The 19,365-nt window shown below is 37.1% G+C and overlaps 1 protein-coding gene across 2 annotated transcripts in view; it reads left to right on the top strand.

Annotated features, from left to right (window-relative positions):
- TBC1D8B (TBC1 domain family member 8B) overlaps positions 1-19,365 on the top strand; it is a 62,702-nt gene that overhangs the window by 3,695 nt on the left and 39,642 nt on the right. For both annotated transcript variants that reach the window (XM_033117180.1, XM_033117191.1), the window contains exon 2: positions 15,203-15,313. In XM_033117180.1, the coding sequence (XP_032973071.1) occupies positions 15,203-15,313 (111 nt within the window). The remainder of the gene's footprint in view (positions 1-15,202; positions 15,314-19,365) is intronic.

Below are 19,365 nucleotides of genomic sequence, written 5' to 3'. Positions count from 1 at the left end.
CTTCCCTACCACACAGCATTGTTATGTGAGTCAAATGAGTTTTGAAACCTGTGAACAAGTATGTAAATGTTTTATATTAATTTATCTATTAAAGAAGGAGTAAGATGGCAAGTGCCATTTTCTGTATCTGAAGACCAAATGAGGATCTATATTTATACCATTTGCCCTAGTAATTTCTTTTCCCATGTTGTATATAGAAATTGATTTGGAGTAGTAACATTGAGTATGTCCAGTATGCAATGATATCACTACAAAAGCAAAACACTGGTAGTTAATCATTCAAGAATTTTGGTATGATAGTGATTGTGCATTTATGGTTTATAATCAGGACAATGCACAAGAATTAGAATAAAATATCGCAGCAGCATTTCTTTTTGTTCTATGATTGCCCAAAACCTAGAAATTCTCAAATGGAGCTTCTATAGATGTAAATAGTACTTGTTGTCTTAATGAGTGCTATTGAAGAGTACATATAACTTTAGTTATCTTAGTTACATTTTTCAAAACATGATAGTTGAGAAAGAAACAATGATTCCACTGGTGAAAGTCTATGCTTCTGGTGGACAGTTGTGAAAGGACTGTGGATGTAAGGTAAGCCAAAAGTTAATAATAAAATAAAGGGCACTACAATGTTTCCCATGCAGTTATATACGAGTACAGGTACGACATGGATTTTATATTACCTTTACGTTAGAAAATTTACCCAGTTTTCTCCTTTTTGCTGCCACTATGTAAGCACAAAAGGAAATGTGATGGTACAAGATATATTCATTTAACAGATAATTACAAGTGCCGTCTAAAACCAAGCACTGTTTTAGGTACTGGAGATAACAGCAGTGAGCAAAACAAAATCCCTATTCTCGTGGGGCTAACATTTAGTTGAGGGAGACTAAAATGAGCAAATAATATATATGGCTGGTGGTAATGAGTGATATCAAGAGGAAAAAAGGTAAGGTATAATTATGATAGAGAGGGGAGGGCGCTGGCATTTTATATGAATTTGGTCTGGGAAGGTCTCTTTAAGGTGACCTACCATGTTTCCCCGTAAATAAGACCTAACCAGAAAATAAGCCCTAGCACGGTTTTTCAGGATGACATCCCCTGAACATAAACCCTAATTCGTCTTTTGGAGCAAAAATTAATATAAGATCCGGTCTTATTTTCGGGGAATCACGGTATGAGCAGAGACCAGAAGGACTAGAGTGTCCGAGCCAAGCAGATATTTGCGGTCAGAGTGAATATACATAATTCTTTCTAGGGATTTTGCTGCGAAGGGAAGCAGAGAAGTAGGGGAGGTAGCTGGCCACGGTGCTGGATGTTGGGTATACAGTGGTAATAAAACAGAAGTAATCCTGCCCTCACAGTTTATAATCTGGTGGAACAGACAGATAATAAACAAGTAAGCAAACAAATATATAATTACTATGGTCATCAATAATATCAGCCTGGTTTTGATGGCTTCTAAGTAGTCATGAGTAAGGGCCATTTCAAACCTCCAAAGCGATTTTCCAAGGCCAGCTCTGGTGTAAGTTCTCATCAGATGTCCTGTTAAATGATGCAAAGATTTCCTAGAAGCAGTGATTAATGACATAGGTGGTATTCTGCTGGCAGAATTCCTGTGTGACATCTGTGGTGCAACTTGCCAAAAACCAGTTTGGATTTTTTTTTTTTAAATCAATCATCTGTGAGCACTAACAGTATCTGGGATGGGGTGGACAGGACATTCTAAGTGGGAGGAATAATATGATAGTATAAAAGCAAAAGAAAATTGCAGTTGTTGGAGACTTAGCAAGTATTCCAGATTCATTTATTTATGTTTGAAAGTATGAGATTCAGGAGATAGTGCCCTTAGCAACTAGAAAATGTTGAAGAGCAATGACCTCATCTATGGAAGATGAAAACCTGAGATAGAGAATTAAAGGGACCTGAGAATTAAACCTTTGTTATTCGTTCGTTGTCTCCACTGCTCTTTCAACTCCAGCATACTCTTTTTTCTCTCTTACTCCAGTATAAAGAAGTGAAGTTTTAAAACAAGGGATAATCACATTTGTTGATTTTTATCATTGTATTAGTTATCCTCTTGTTTTGAACTAACCAAAATAATAGCCAGCTTTACTTCTTCTAGATGTTTTTAAAGTACTGTAATAATTAATTTATTCATTTGCTGCCACATTTGCTTGTTGCTTTGCACCTACCTAGGAACTCAGATATTGTATTTTCTTTAATTTTCTTTGGACTACTCTTTTTGTACATTAATGCATACTTTTTAAAGTATAAGAAGGTGCTGTAAATAAAGATGGTGACAATTCTCATAGTTCCCTGTTTTAATCTTTAGAAATGTAGCTGGGTTTGATTGATAAGTCATGTATTCTTTTCTTTTTTTTTCCCACAGCCATTGTAATCTGCCATTTTGTGACATCAGTTACTTCCCTAAAAAAAATTTTTAAACCCTTTAATGAGCAAATATTTCAATTAGGGAAGGAAATGAGTGCTTACATATTTCCAGTTTCCAAGTAAATGTCTTTAAAAGAATAGAGAGAGAGGGAAAACAGGACAAAGGAAGAATTAATATTAACTGTTTTCCAAAGCTTTTAGTATAAAGTTGGCAGCTTTCAAAATGCCAACTGTGGATATTTGATTATTTTAAAATAAGCATTCACCGTCCTGTTTTAAGGACTTAGATCTGGTAGCAAAAGCAATGGATTTAGGAAAACCCACAACCTCTACTGAGAACACTACTTTCTCCTATTTGAATGTATTTCCTACTAAGTGTGTTGGCAGTTTACTAATTAGTTTGTTCATTAACATTTAATGCAGTTGAGATTATAAAAAATTCAGTAAAGGTATACTTGTTTGACTTTGTATAAACATGGCAATTTATGACAAGATACAGAATTCACTGTAAAGTTCTAGCAGTCATTTCCATAGCCAGAATATATAACAGAACATTTTACTTAGAATGGAAATAAATCTTGTTTGTAATTAGCAAGTTCATTTAAATGACTCTTCTGGGGCTGGAGCAGTGTTGCCTTACGCAGTGCCCTCAATCTAGTTTACAAGCAGAAAGAACCACTTGTCAAACTAAAGTGTACTAAACTAGCACATTGATAATAAGTGCCATTTTTAAACCATGCTGTTTTACTGGCTTCTCCTCCAACACTCAGCCCTTGGTCCTACTTGATTATCATTTTTATTGGCCAATACAAAAAAAGAAATGTTTACCAAATTTGCAGGTGTGTGAAAATTGAAAGGGACAATTAATACCATAGATCAGTTTTCTCAACACTGGCTGCATGTTAGATTCAACTGAGAACCTTTTAAAGCAAACTAAATAATACTAGAGAATTCACAGGTAAAATGATATGATGTCTGGGATTTACTTTGAAATATTCTAGGAAGGGGTAAATGACAGAAGACTAACAAAATGTTGGTAATTATTAAAGTTAGATTATGGACACATAGAAGATTCAATATATTATTCTCTATTTTATATATGTTTGGATTTTTTAATTAAAGTTTATTGGGGTGAGAATTGTTAGGAAAATTACATAGATTTCAGGTGTATAATTCTGTAATACATCATCTATATCTCACATTATGTGTTCACCACTGAGAGTCAGTTCCCCTTCCATCACCATATATTTGACCCTGCTTACCCTCTTCTAGAACCTCCTCCCCCCTTACTCTGGTAACCACTAAACTATTGTCGATGTGTATGACTTTTTGTTTCTTCATTTTTTTGTCTTGTGCTTTTTTGTTCGTTTCAGTTTTGTGTCCCACATATCAATGAAATCATATGGTTCTCCACTTTTCCTGTCTGATTTATTTCGCTTAGCATTATAATATCAAGATCCATCCATGTTGTCACAAATGGTACTATTTCATCTTTTCTTACCGCCGAATAGTATTCCATTGTGTATATATACCGCAACTTCTTTATCCATTCATCTATCGAAGGACATTTTGGTTGTTTCCATGTCTTGGCCACTGTAAATAAAGCTGCAATGAACATTGGAGCACACGTGTCTTTATGGATAAATGGTTTCAGATTTTTTGGGTAGATACCCAGGAGAGGCATTGCTGGGTCATATGGTAATTCTATTCGTAATTTTTTGAGGAACCGCCACACTTTCCGTAGTGGCTGCACCAGTCTGCATTCCCACCAACAGTGTATGAGGGTTCCTTTTTCTCCACAGCCTCTCCAACACTTGTTATTATTTCTCTTGTTGACGATAGCCATTCTGACTGGTGTGAGGCTATATTTCATTGTGCTTTTTTTGCATTTCTCTGATGATTAGTGATGTTGAGCATTTTTTCATATGTTTGTTGGCCATTTGTATGTCGTCTTTGGAGAAATATCTCTTCAGGTCGTCTGCCCATTTTTCAATTGGATTGTTTGTTTTTTTGTTGTTGAGTTGCATGAGTTCCTTGTATAGTTTGAATATTAGCCCCTTATCGGAGGCACTGTTTGCAAAAATCTTCTCCCATTCGGTTGGTTGCCTCTTTATTTTGTCGATGGTTTCTTTTGCTGTGCAAAAGCTTTTAAGTTTGATATAGTCCCATTCATTTATTTTAGCTTTTACTTCCCTTGCCTTTGGAGTCAAATTCATACAACGCTCTTTGAACCCAATGTCCATGAGTTTAGTCCCTATGTTTTCTTCTATGCAGTTTATTGTTTCAGATCTTATGTTTAGGTCTTTGATCCATTATTTTTTTAATTGGGGAATATTGGGGAACAGTGTGTTTCTCCAGGGCCCATCAGCTCCATGTCATTGTCCTTCAATCTAGGACAATGACATGGAGGGCGCAGCCCAGTCCCAAGTCTAGTCGCCGTTCTCAACCTTTAGCTGCAGAGGGCACAGCCCACCACCCCATGCGGGAAATGAACCAGCAACCCTGCTGTCGAGAGCCCACACTCCAACCCACTGAGCCATCCGGCCGCCCCTCCGTAAGCCCAGCGGCAACTCGCTATCCTAAATTTAGCCATGGAGGGCATAACTCACTGGCCCATGTGTGAATCGAACCTGTAACCCTATTGTTCAGAACTCGCGTTCCAACCAACTGAGCCATCCAGCTGCCCTGGTCTTTGATCCATTTTGAATTAATTTGGGTACATGGTGACGGATAGCACTCTAGTTTCATTCCTTGCACATGACTTTCCAATTCTCCCAGCAGCATTTATTGAAGAGGCTGTCTTTTCTCCAAACATTTTATGTTTTTGGCTCCTTTGTCGAAAAGTCTCTGTCCATATTTATGTGGGTTTATTTCTGGGTTCTCAGTTATATTCCATTCGTCCGTGTGTCTGTTTTTTTGACAATACCATACTGTTTTGATTATTGTTGCCCTGTAGTACACGCTAAAGTCAGGGAGTGTGATATTTCCAGCATTGTTCTTTTTTGTTAGCATTACTTTGGCTATTCAGGGTCTTTTATGGTTCCATACAAATCTGATAATTTTTTTTGTTCTATTTCTTTAAAAATAATGCCATTGGGATTTTAATAGGGATTGCATGAAATCTGTATATTGCTTTGGGTAATACGGCCATTTTAACTATGTTGATTCTTCCAATCCATGAACATGGAATGACTTTCCATTTCTTTGTGTCTTCTTCAATTTCTTTTAAAAATGTACAGTTTTTAGTATATAGTTCTTTCACACACTTGGTTAAGTTTATTCCTAGGTATTTTATTCTTTTTGTTGCAACTGCAAAAGGAATTGTTTTTTGGGGTTTTTTTATTTCTTTTTCTGGGATTTCATCGTTAGTATATAGGAATATAATGGACTTTTATACACTGATTTTTGTAGCCAATAACTTGAATGTATTCGTTGATTGTTTCTAATAGCTTTTTGGGGGATTCTTTAGGGTTTTCTATATATAGCATCATATCATCTGCAAAAAGTGACAATTTAACTTCTTCATTCCCAATTTGCATTCCTGTTCTTACCTCTCTTGCCTGATTGCTCTGGCTAGGACTTCCAACACTATGTTGAAAAGCAGAGGTGATAGGGGACAGCCCTGTCGTGTTCCTGAACGTAGAGCAAAGGGTGTCAGTTTTTCACCATTAATTATGAGATTAGCTGAGGGTTTGTCATATATGGCCTTTTTATGTTAAGGTATTTTTCTGCTGTACCTATTTTATTAAGTGTTTTAATCATAAATGGATGTTGTATCTTGTCAAACGCTTTTTCTGCATCAACTGATATAATCATATGATTTTTGTCCTTTATTTTGTTTATGTGATGTATCACATTGATGGATTTCCATATGTTGAACCATCCTTGTGCCCCGGGGATGAACCCCACTTGGTTGTGAGGTATAATCTTTTTAATACATTGTTGCATTCGATTTATTGTAATTTTGTTTAGAAATTTTGCATCTGTATTCATCAGAGATATCAGTCTGTAATTTTCTTATTTTCCTTACCAGATTTTCGTATTGGGGTAATGTTGTCCTCATAAAATGAGTTAGGGAGTACTGTCTCTTCTTCTATTTTTTGGAAGAGTTTGAGCAGGATTGGTATTAGATCCTCTTTGAAGGTTTGGTAGAATTCACTGGTGAAGCCATCTGGCCCAAGACTTTTGCTTTTGGGAAAGTTTCAGATGACTGATTCAATTTCCTTACTGGTGATCAGTCTATTTAGATTTTCCAGTGCTTCGTGATTCAGCCTAGAAGGGCTATATGTTTCTAAGAACTTGTCCATTTCTTCTAGGCTATTGAATTTGGTGGCATATAGTCCTTCATAGTATTCTTGGATGATGCTTTGTGTTTCTATGGCATCCGTGATAACTTCCCCTTTTTCATTTCTGATTTTGTTTATTTGTGTGTTTTCTCTTTTTATCTTAGTGAGTCTAGCCAAGGGTTCCTCAATTTCATTAATCTTTTCAAAGAACCAGCTCTTTGTCACATTAATTTTTTCTGTTGTCTTTTTCTATTCTATTTCATTTAGTTCTGCTCTGATTTTTATTATTTCCTTCCTTCTGCTGACTTTTGGTTTCATTTGTTCCTCATTTTCTAGTTCTTTAAGTTGTAACATGAGGTTGTTTATCTGTGATTTTTCTTCATTCTTGAGATAGGCTCTTAAAACTGCTTTTGCTGCATCCCAGAAATTTTGGTAGGTTCTGTTTTCATTCTCATTTGTTTCTATGTATCTTTGATCTCTTATTTCTTCATTGACCCAGTCGTTATTTAATAGTATGTTTTTTAATCTCCACATATTTGTGGGTTTTCCTGCTTTCTTTATGCAGTTGCTATCCAATTTCAAACCCTTGTAATCAGAGAATATGCTTGGGATGAGTTCAATCTTCTGAAATTTGCTGAGACTAGTTTTATGTCCCAGGATATGGTCTATCCTTGAGAATGTTCCATGTACACTAGAAACGAATGTGTAGTCTTATGTTGTAGAATGAAGTGCTCTATAAATGTCAAGTTATGTCCATTTCATCTAATGTGTCATTTAGGGCTGATATTTTTTAATTTACTTTCTGTTTGGATGATCTATCAATAGTTGTCACCGATGTATTTAGGTCCCCTATTCTAATTGTGTTGTGGTCAATTTCTCCCTTTAGTTCTGTTAATAGTTGCTTGGTATATTTCGGTGCTCCCTGATTGGGGGCACAAATATTGATGACTGTTGTGTCTTCTTGTTGTATAGTCCCCTTTACCATTATGAAATGTCCATCTTTGTCTCTTGTTACCTTTTTCACCCTGAAGTCTGTTTCATCTGATATCAGTGTAGCTACACCTGATTTTCTCTGAATACCATTTGCTTGGAATGTCACTTTCCACCCTTTCACTTTGAGTCTATGTTTGTCCTTGTAGCTTAGATGTGTCTCTTGGAAGCAGCATATTGTTGGGTTTAGTTGTTTTGTTTTGTTTTTTAATCCAGTCTGCTACTCTGTGCCATTTTATTGGTGAGTTAAGTCCATTTACATTTAGCGCGATTATTGATATATGAGGATTTCCTATCATTCTGTCTTTGGTTTTCTGGTAAGACTGTGTCTTCATTGTTTCTTTGACTTTTTGTTGCTGTCTATTATTTCAGTGCGCTGATATTCTATGATATTCCCTCTGTTTCTTCTTTTATTATGTTATATATTTCAGTTTTGGGTTTTGTTTTTTTTTTGAGTCATTAGCATTAAGTTTATATAAAAGAAAGTTTCATATTTAGAGTATCCTTTTTCTTCAGTATGCTTACTTTCTCCTTTCCCGTATTCTGGTTCAGGCCATTACTCTCCCCCCCTTTTATGTTTTTTGTCGTCACAAATTATCCTTATTTATGCTGGTCGAATCGCCTCCTTCAGTATTTCTTGTACTGCAGGTGCAGTGTTAGAAAATTCTCTCAGCTTCTGTACGTCTGGAAAGATCTTTATTCCTCCTTCATATCTGAAGGATATCTTTGCTGAATATATTATTCTTGGCTCATAATTTATCTCTTTCAATAGTTTGAATATTTGATTCCAATCCCTCCTGGCTTATAGAGTTTCTACTGAAAAATCTGATGATAACCTAATGGGCTTTCCTTTGTAGGTTACCGTCTTCTTTTCCCTGGCTTCCTTCAGGATTCTTTCTTTGTCGTTAATTTTTGACAGCTTCAATACCGTGTGCCTTGGAGAAGGCCTGTTGGGGTTGAGGTAATTAGGTGCTCCATTTGCTTCTTGGATTCGAGGATCCAGTTCTTTCCACAAGTTTGAGAAGTTCTCGTCGACTATTTGTTTGAATATGCTCTCTGTTCCCTTCTTCCTTTCTTCTCCTTCTGGTGTGCCCATTATTCTTATATTGCTCTTTATGATGAAGTCAGAAAGTTCTTTTAGAGTTCTTTCATTTCTTTTAACTCTCAAGTCTCTCTCTTCTTCCATCTGTATAATTTCCAGATTTCTATCTTCGATGTCACTGATTCTTTCCTCCATCTGGTCAACAGTACTACCTAAGCTGGCTATTTCATTCTTCATTTCTTTTATCGAGTCCTTAATCTCCAGAAATTCTATTTTTGTTCTTTTTTTTAAAATTTCAATGTCCTTGGTAAAATGTTCATTTTTTTTTCTTTGATTGTGTTTCTGAGTTCATTAAACTGCCTGTGTTTTCTTGCGTCTTGTTGAGTTTTTTCTGAACTGGTGTCTTGAATTCTCTGTCATTTAAATCACATATTTCCATGTCTTCAAGTTCATTTTCTGGAGACTTTTCATTTTCTTTCTGAGGGGTGTTGTTACCTTGGTTATTCATGGCAATTAATGAATTATTATTTCTCTTCTTAGGCATCTACAGGAGTAGGTTCTGCAACAGGTTGTTAGAAAGAGGTCTTTCTTTTGTATTCCTGTAGCTGTTGGTAGAATTTTTATTTTCTCTCTGACTGTAGCCTTTTATTCTCTTTCACGCTGTAGTGTTGTATTTTCTCTGCACTGTTCTGGCTTCTCACACCATGGGGGTATTCCCTGGAAGGCGGGCTTCTCCTCTGTGAACAGGTTGCTTGGATATCAGGGCACTGCCTCCATGGGGGTGGGGGATGTGGAGAGCTTCTGACATTCCATACTCTTCCTGCACCAGATTCAGAGCCTGTTTGTTTAAGTGGCTCTGTCTACTCTTGCAGGTGGGGACAGAGGCGGGGTGGGCTGTGAGAGGTGGCCCATAGCAATGGCAGTGACCACCAACACAGCCGGTCCTGCACTCAAAGCTCCCTGCCCTTTTCTGGAACTAGTTGGGCTGCAAGTCCATGGCTATGGGCCGCAGTTCTCAGAACTGTAAATATTCTGTTCTTTTGATCTGACACTGCTACCGTTCAGCTTCTAGCCCTGGGCAGGTGGGGGTAGGGTGGGTTCTGCAAGGGTGGGGAGGTGGTGGCTAGGCTCCGGGCCTAAGTCTTCCATTTTCTGCTTGGCAGTGAGGGCTTAAACTGCTGTTTTCACCCTTCTTCCCTCAGTCTTTGCTCCGAGGTCTGTGCCGTGAGCGTTGGATTCAGCGGTGTTATATGCTGATCCCTCAGGCAGGAATCTGGGCCAGAAATGGAGCCCTAGCAGTCCAAGTTGTTCCCTTTCCCGTGACTGCAGTAGCTCCGGAATGCAGGGAACTCGGAGCTCGGAGCTCTAGGTCTGCTCCTGTGCCCCGGCTGCACCTTTTTCCACGCGGCCCACGTTGCCTCACTTCCTGCTTCCCTGTTCCCCTGCTTGCCCAGTTTGCCCACCTTTAGGTGATTTCAGTTGCACACCTCTTCGTCTTGGCTGTCTGCTGTGCAGGGAGTTCTTTGTGGAGTTATAGTTGTTCAATTTGTTGTAAATTCCAGGGGAGATTTCAAGAGACTCACCTCGTGCCCCCATTTTATGACTTAATCTTGAAATTTTTTATAATACAAAATTAAGGGGAACATAGAATCCCCAGGCCCTATTCCAGATGAATTAAATTAGGATCTCTGGACTTTAATAGTTTGAAAACTTGAACTTGAGTAGTTTCAAAAACTCCTCCAAATGTTTCAAATTTGCGGTTTGGGTTGAGAATCACTGTCATAGAAGATAAAATCAAGATTCAGAAAGATCTGTACAAGTTAGAATGCTCAGTTGAAATCAGTGAGATAAAATTTAACATGAGTAAATAAATGTACATTGCTTTTAGGTTTTTTAAAAATCAGCTGTCTGGGACAGAGTACCTAGATTGGTTCTTATATTTGTGAAAGTGATCAAAGTAGGTTAGTTGATCACACACGTAGTAAGATAATATGATGTAGTAGCTTAAAAAGCTAGTATGATCTTAGACTGCATTAGCAGAGCCATGAAGCCTACAATATAATAAACCTGCAATTGTTCAGACCATACCTGGTATTCAGGTTTGAATGATATATTTTATAAGAGACTTTGACAAATAGACAAGAGAATGGTAGAAGAAATAATAAGAGCCCCAGACAGTTTCATACAACAGACAGTTAAAAGAACTGGGTGTATTTTAAGCTAGAAGAAAAGAAGAATAAGCAAGAGGAGACAAGATAGCTGTAATCATATTTGAAGACCCATCATGTTGAATAGAGTAAAGAATGTTTCGTATTGCCCCCAACTTGCAAAGAAGTAGCATTTTATTTATCCTAAGAAAGATCTTCCTTTTTTTTAAGTGTAAGAAATAGATTTATTTTTTTCTAAAAGGTTAAAAAGGTGTGTATTGTAAAAATTTCAGAAAATATGTATAAGTATAAAAGAGAAAATAATGATTACCCATTATCCCACTGCCCAGAGATAACCACTATAACCAGGATCAGCTACCTAATTTGTGGGGCCCAGTGCAAAATGAACAAGTAGGGCTTTTTGTTTGAAAATTAAGAATTTCCATATGGTGACAGCAAAGCATTTAACCAAATCATGGGGGCCCTTGTGGGCATGGGGCCCTATGGGCAGGTCACAAGCCCATGAAGCCAGCCCCCACTATAACATCTGATATATATATATATATGTATGTATATACACACACACACACACACACACACACACACACACACACACACACACACATATATAAATCCTTTCATATTTTAGAACGGACTTTCTTATCAATAGAAATTCCCACCAATATATGCTGCCATGGGAGAAGTAAATTCGAGTTATAATGGAAAAAACAAGGCTATCAGGGGTAATATAGGTTAGATGAATGTGCGGGAGATTGGACTACATGACCTGTCAGGATATCTTTCATCTTCAAAGTCAGTGGTGCTGTATCTCCATTCAGCCATTGGTCCATGGACAGTAGTCATTACCTGCAAGTTGCCTGTTTTTGTTTTTGTTTTTTTTAAATCATAGAACCTTGCTTTCTTATTATCTTGCTGTGCCATTTAGTAAAAAGTATTTCACATCAATTATGGTGGTGAATTTCCTTAAGAAGTTTCATGTTACTGGTACGGCAGGATGCTCCTGAAACCCTATAGACCTTTAATAAGGCCTAGAACATTGGTACCTTACTCAGTTACAGATGTTCAACGGATGGCTTGAATTTCTTTATCTTTTTAAATCTCTTCTTTTCTCACGCAGCTGAAAGACAGTATCTATTCTCTTCCCAATTTACTGTAGCTATAGAACTTCCCATCGGTAGGCTGATTCCTGACCTTGGATGTTCAGGCAGTCAGATGATAAACCTCTGTGTATATGGAAAAGCAAACCAAGATTGTCCGCTTATGATTTTTTTGTACTTTTAGAACCCAGACATTGGCACATATTAATTTCTGGATGACTTGCAAAGACTTGATGATTATAGCTTAATGAGCTGGAAGAGTTCCCCAAGTGACTAGAAAATGTATTCTAGAACTAGCTTCCAAATTATTTGTTGCATAGTTTTATACTAATTGCCTGATTTAATGCACTTACAAAAACTGAACAATTTCCTTTCTACACAGTGTACGGCAATTACCTTGTAAACCTTTCTGCTGCAAAAAGAAATGACCTTTCCTGCCAGTGATTTTGACCCCTTTGTCCCCAGTCTCAAAACTTTCTATCAAAGAACTAATTGTTATGATGTTACTCAGGAGTGATCATCTGTGGCCTCTCCTTTCCTCTCTGCTCCTCACACGTCCACACTCCCACTATCATCTTTCAGTCAAACTTTTCTTTATCTCTGTTCTTTCTCCTGTTCTTCTAATACTACTTTTTTCTAGTGTATGTAAATAAGGAAATCGGATTAGAGCTAGTTTTATTTCAAATGTGGTAAAATTAAATGATTTTCTTCACTAATTTGAAAATACTTTTTTGAAACCTTTTTTAGAATTTAAGTTCTTGGAAAGCAAATCTAGCAGATAAAACAGTGCTGTGTTTAATAAATGCTTTTATTTGAAGTTATAATTGCTTTATTTTGACAATTTTGTCGAGTTATGTGTATATTTATATACGAGGTCAGACAATTAAGTTTGCGAACTCATCCTAGAAAAAGTGCCTCATTACTGAATATCACTAAGGTCACCTTCGAAATACTCCCCTTGGGAAGCTATGCACTGACGCCAGTGCCTAGTTCACCCTTCAAAGCAATTTTGGAACTCTTTTTCTGGAATGGCCATCAGAGCTGTCATCGTATTATATGGTACCTTGATGTCCTGAATGTCATCAAAATGTCTTCCTTTCAATATTTCCTTTATCTTCAGGTAAAGAAAGAAGTCATTGGGGGCCAGATCAGGTGAGTAGGGAGGGTGTTCCAATACAGTTATTTATTTACTGGTGCATTGTTGTGATGCAAGAGTCAGAAATTGTTGATGAAAAGTTCAGGTCATCTAACTTTTTTCACGCAGCCTTTTTAGCACTTCCAAATAGTAAACTTGATTAACTGTTTGTCCAGTTGGTAAAAGGTAAGCGACATTATTGCAACAAGTTCACGAACTTAATTGGCAGACCTCATACACAGTCATACACTTGATTTCTGTTTTCAACCTGAAGAAAGTTAACCTCTTTTGGTTCTGTTCTTTTAAACAAAAATTCATACGGTAACTTTTTTCTATCAGATAACTTCTTTTCTCTATCATCTTCACATGTTGCCATTGCCAAATCTTTTTTCTTAATACTTTACCCCCACTATCAAAACCCTCTGTCAGATTGCTGATTGATATTATGCTGCTTTTGTGACCCCTATTTTTACTTTTTACCAATTCCTATATCCACTCTCCCACCCTTTCCTTTTAGCTGAGCCAAATTTCTCTTTATCTCTTTCTTCTATCTCCTACTCTTCTAATTTACCTCCCGCTATGCTTATGATAACTTCCTCACATCTGCCAACCTACCTATATTCTCATTCAAAGCCCGCTTGAAATCTTAACTCCTTTTAAGTGGGTAAAGATAGGAAAATAGCCAAAAACCTGCTTTATAATTGACTTATTTTTTGTCTCAAAAATCTGTATGCTAAATTAAAGAGAAATGCCACATGAAGCAAAACCAACACTCAACCAATCAAAGCTTCCAGAAAAGGGAGGTAGATTTATATATTTCAGCCATCCCATTGATAGAGTTAAAGTCAACAAATTTTGCTCCTGTTGTGCTCAGCAATATGTTAAAAGTTAGGGTTACAAACCCAGAGGTAGAAGATGTGGTTATTGTCCTCAGAGAATTGACAATCTAGGTAAGAAGACAAGATTAATACACCTGAAACATTTAGCAAGTAGTTGTTATAACTAGCCTAATAATCAAAATAATAGGTTGTGTTGTATAGACTTTAAGTGCTGTAAGTAATCAGAGAAAAGGAAGGGATTATTGCTTGAGGTTGCCAGTGAAGTCTTCATGGGGGAAATGGGTCTTGAAAAAAATGTCGAATTTGAATTAGCTGGACTGTGCTAGAAGACATGCGTTAGCATTTGTAAGTAAAAAGAGAATTGCTTAGCAAAGACCCTAAGGGAAAAATTAGTTTGTTTTTCAAGAAAACAGCCAACTTTGTTTTAGGGAGGAGCAGCCAATATTATCAGATCATTAAAGTGGAACTAATTGATCAAAAGCCTTGAGTTCCCAACTGAATTAAGAGTTGTTAAAAAGAAAACTGCTTTACCTATTTGTTTTTAAATTTTTTGGGGGAAACTGTGTTTTTCCCATCAGGACCCATCAGCTCCAAGTCAAGTCATTGTTTTCAATCTAGTTGTAGAGGATGCGGCTCACTGGCCCATGTGGGAATCCAACTGATGACCTTGGTGTTATGAGCACTGCGCTGTAACCAACTGAGCCAACCGGCCACCCCTTTACCTAATTATTTTAATCATAGTTTTATCTTGTTTAAATATCTAAGATCTTCTCATATAATAGTATTAGCTAACATTGAGGGTTTTACTATGTGCTAAGCATTGTTCTAAATGTTTTATATGTAACAATAACTCATTTTATTTTTACAACGCCAGAATTCAAACCCAGGTAGTCTCTGGTACCAGAATCTACATTCTTATCTGCTATATACAGAACCTTGTAAAGGAGGTATATAAGTGCTATAAATATATCATAAGATTTGGACAATTGAACCTGACTTATTTTATTAAAAGATCATTTTCTGAAGCACTGCTCACATCTAAACAGTGTAATATCTTCATCCAGAATATATATATATATTTATGTAAGAAAAGCCTCTGTAAGGAAACTGAGCTAGAATTTTAAAAAGTAAATCCATTGTTTTTTTTGTGTTTTTTTTGTTTGTTTTTTTTGCTTTTTTTTGTCATATGAAGTGCTATTGATAATTATGTTTTGTAAAATCCTTATTTCAACAGTCTCTTTATTACAACAGGACTTCTCGTTGGGACTCTTGATTCAGTCTTAGACTCAACTGCTAAAGTAGCTCCATTTCGCATTCTACACCAGACACCAGATTCTCAAGTTTACCTGTCAATTGCATGTGGTGAGTATGATTTTTAAAACCTATCATTCAAACAAATAAGGGTACTAATAAATTGAATGAATGTGTTTATAATCCCCAGTTGTTTTGATTTAGAAATGAGTTAAATGTGCAACTCTACTTTGAGAGAATAGGAAGACTTCTTCTTTTTTTTTAAATTTATTGGAGTGACAATTGTTAGTAAAATTACATAGATTGCAGGTGTACAATTCTGTATCACATCATCTATAAATCCCATTGTGTGTTCACCACCCGGAGTCAGTTTTCCTTCCATCACCATATATTTGATCCCCCTTACCCTCATCTCCAACCCCCCACCCCCCTTACCCTCTGGTAACCACTAAACTATTGTCTGTGTCTGTGAGTTTTTGTTTCTCATTTGTTTGTCTTGTTCTTTTGTTGTTTTTGGTTTATATACCACATATCAGTGAAATCATATGGTTCTCTGCTTTTTCTGTCTGACTTATTTCTCTTAGCATGATACTCTCAAGATCCATCCATGTTGTCACAAATGTTCCTATATCATCTTTTCTTACCGCCGAATAGTGTTCCATTGTGTATATATACCACAACGTCTTTATCCATTCATCTATCGGAGGACATTTTGGTTGTTACCATGTCTTGGCCACCATAAACAAAGCTGCAATGAACATTAGGGCACACGTGTCTTTATGTGTAGATGTTTTCAGATTTTTTGGGTAGATACCCAGGAGGGGGATTGCTGGGTCATATGGTAATTCTATTCGTAATTTTTTGAGGAACCTCCACACTGCCTTCCATAACGACTGCACCAGTGTGCAGAATAGGAAGACTTCTAATTGTTTACTTAAGAAAGGCTACAGATTATTATGATTTTTTAAAAAATCGATTAGTGTGAGGTACCTGAAGCATGTGTTGCAGCAGGGCTGCTTCTGAGCAAATTTTGGTCTTTGCTACTGCTGTATGACCCTTCTTCAGCTTAATTCTCCTGCTTCACTTAACTGCAGGGAAGATGACAACTTCCACATGAAATAATACTTTGTTTCATCTGTAATCACTCAGATGAGGAGAATCATGCCCAAAACATAAATGTCCTCCCCTAAGAAAGTGTAAGCCTGAAAAATTGAATCTTCTTTAGTTACACACGTACTTTCTCACAAAAGGCGTCATATTCTTGAAATACTTGAAATATGAAGGGATGTCTTTCAGGTAATGCTACATATTCATTCCTGCTGGGAGGTTCAGATCCTTCCACATATTTATATTGTGAGTAGAAAAGGAATTAGGATAATTCTTCCTAATAAAGCAAACCCCCTCCCCCCCAAAAAAAACACATAATGACAGCTTAATTTTTTTTATGATGCCATTATAATGTTGGTCTAACTTAGAATCCCAGATTTTTGGCCTTTTTAATATTGAACAACTGCCTTTTTCTTTTTCTCTCTCTTTTCTCCCCTTCTCTTCTCAAGTAGATATGCTTTTAAAAAAAAAAAAATTCATGTGACTTTTGGATAGTTCATATCTGTGAACATATAGCTACAGCATACAATTAATTTTTAAAGATGTGTGGCTTGTTTTCTGCATCTCCCTCTAAATTCCCTCAGTGTTGTTGGTGAATGTTTTCTTCTGGCTCTCTTAAATTCAATGTTATTTAAACAAAATGAAGAAGGCATTACACCTGCTGACATTATGAGACGTCAATAACCTCTACTTTAAATCTGGTTGGTAGAAATTGTTTAGAAAAAAATGTGCCTTTACTTTTTATTTAAATAATGAGTATATAACTTATACCTCCAAATTCACCTGATGCAGAAATATAGTAGTTACCTACTAACGAAGCTTCTTATGCATAAAGGACCAGAATAAAGGCCTTAAAAATTTCCCATGGCTTTTTTTTTAGAAATATCATAAAACATTTTTATTGTGAACACTGCTTCATACAATGAAAAACTATTTACAACGTGTGGCTTCCTATATATTGGTTTCTTTTACAGCATATATATATACCCAGCACATGTCTTCAGCCAGTAGCTTCAATCCAATTGCACATTTTCCTTATACTCCATAGCCCAGCAAGTTTTCCTGGAGATTCAGGAAATCTGTCCACTTACATTCTCCTTAGTAATTATGGCTCGGCAGGTATGCCACCAGAATCATCTGTAACCCAGAGACTCTAGCAATCACACATATATAAAATGCACAGACTAGCTTTTTCTCCAATAAATACGAATTTGGCATTACAATCCATTTCCATATTAAGAAATTGTTTTCAGTTAGGAAAGTGTTTTTTCCCTTGGTGGAACTAGAGTGAACAGTATGTTGTTTACAATGGAACTGGGTTATGATGTCTTTGTATATAAATATAACATACTTAGACCAGGAATATAATTTCTTGTTAAAGAGTTTATTTGCCTTCACACGCCAGATTGCTATATACATTCACAGTTTTAATATACTGTAATTAGCTATTCTATTTGTGCTTTAAAATCCCAAATATTATTTTCACTAGTGCAAAGGAAAAGTTCTATTTGACTACAGTTGGTCCTAGAGTTAAAACTCCATAATGATTTCTAGGAAGTTCCCTCATTCTCCAGGTTCATTGTTTGCTTTTTCAGGTATGCCTTCCAGGCTCTGGCATTTTCTATGCCTGGTTTATTCAGTCCACATGAAACAGCAGCATAATGGATTTGTTTTAGGTTCCCCAAAGTCTGGTTCTTGGCATATTTCAAAAGAGCTGCTTGTCCCTTTAAGATGGTAATATTCCAGGTAAAGCTCTCCACTGCTTTTGGAGTTTTCGTTCCTTCAAACCTTCCTGGATGCCTGTGCTGTACAAGCGTTGATGGGATTCCATGGCTGCCTTCTGACACTGTGCAGTCTTTTCATACACAGCGTCTGCATTTTCAGTCAAGGCCTCGAGGGACTGGATCATCATGTCATAAGTTGTTACAGTCTTCTTTAGAACCTCAGGCATGATTCCCTGCAACTCCATCGTGGGATACTGCTCACTGAGATTCAGGAGCACCAGGGGTGTGTTACCAGGCCCCAGAAAGCGTTGGTGGGGAGGACACCACCAGCATGTACTGTATGAGACTGGCCACAGAGGAGAGGCCGCAGAGCTTGAGTGATACCACTGCATGCTGCAGTGGCATCCCATAAAGGGGGCTGGGCATTCTTGAACACCTCATCTACAGTTTTAATCCACAGTGTTCTCGAAGTTGCATATTCCCTGATTTCCTTTCAGAAAGGCCCCTTTTATGAGGTTTCCCTCCTCCTCTTCAGTTAGTAATAGCCACGTGGACAAACACAGAGGCATGTGCTAGGACCTCTCCAGTCAGTGACTGCAGGGGGACATGGCAGTAGCCTGTCTGTAAACATTCAAAGGGAATAGTGCACTAAGCAATAAATTCACCCCCAGTGTCGTCATCATCTAGTACTACAAAGCGAACCACAGCCAGTTCCGGTAGGTTGATTTGAAATTCAAAGCTTTCGTCAAAAATGGGAGCATCTCCATGCTGGTTCACAGTTTTTGTCCTTTCTTCTGCACAGTCAGCAGGGATTCCATGAACTTGCACATAGACATAATGATCCACCACGTCATTTTTGGCACCTGATCCTTTGGGTTTGGGACTGTTTTTTATTGCTTGAAAACTGAACTAAAAGGAAATAGATTTCAGGTCTAGTACAAAGCCCATGGGAAAACCTCAACAAATTCTTCCTTTGTGACTTCAGTACCAGCTTTGCCCTTGAATTTGTGCAATTCTTTGAAATTAAGCTCAGTTTTGCTAGTGTTTAAACCAGGATTGAGGTTTTCGATATACTGTGCCATGTTACACAGAGTTACATGTCCCAGGTTATCTACATCAATTTAACTAAACATTTGTGAAACCCAAGAAATCCTCTTGTTGTCTTAGCTACTTTCTGATATATCAAGTGTATGTTTCCTATAAGAAATTAAATACTGCAGTCTTGTGACCCAGATGTTTGCAATATGTGCAGAGTTGGCAACCAATCCAAATGACTCTGGTGGGGTAACCACCTGGTTTGCTCTCCTCAGGGAGAGGGCTAGCGGCCTGGCT

This window comes from Rhinolophus ferrumequinum, chromosome X (genome assembly GCF_004115265.2).
Source record: "Rhinolophus ferrumequinum isolate MPI-CBG mRhiFer1 chromosome X, mRhiFer1_v1.p, whole genome shotgun sequence".
Taxonomy (NCBI): domain Eukaryota; kingdom Metazoa; phylum Chordata; class Mammalia; order Chiroptera; family Rhinolophidae; genus Rhinolophus; species Rhinolophus ferrumequinum.
Note: the sequence above shows the minus strand (reverse complement) of the source record. Positions and strands in the feature narration are given on the sequence as shown.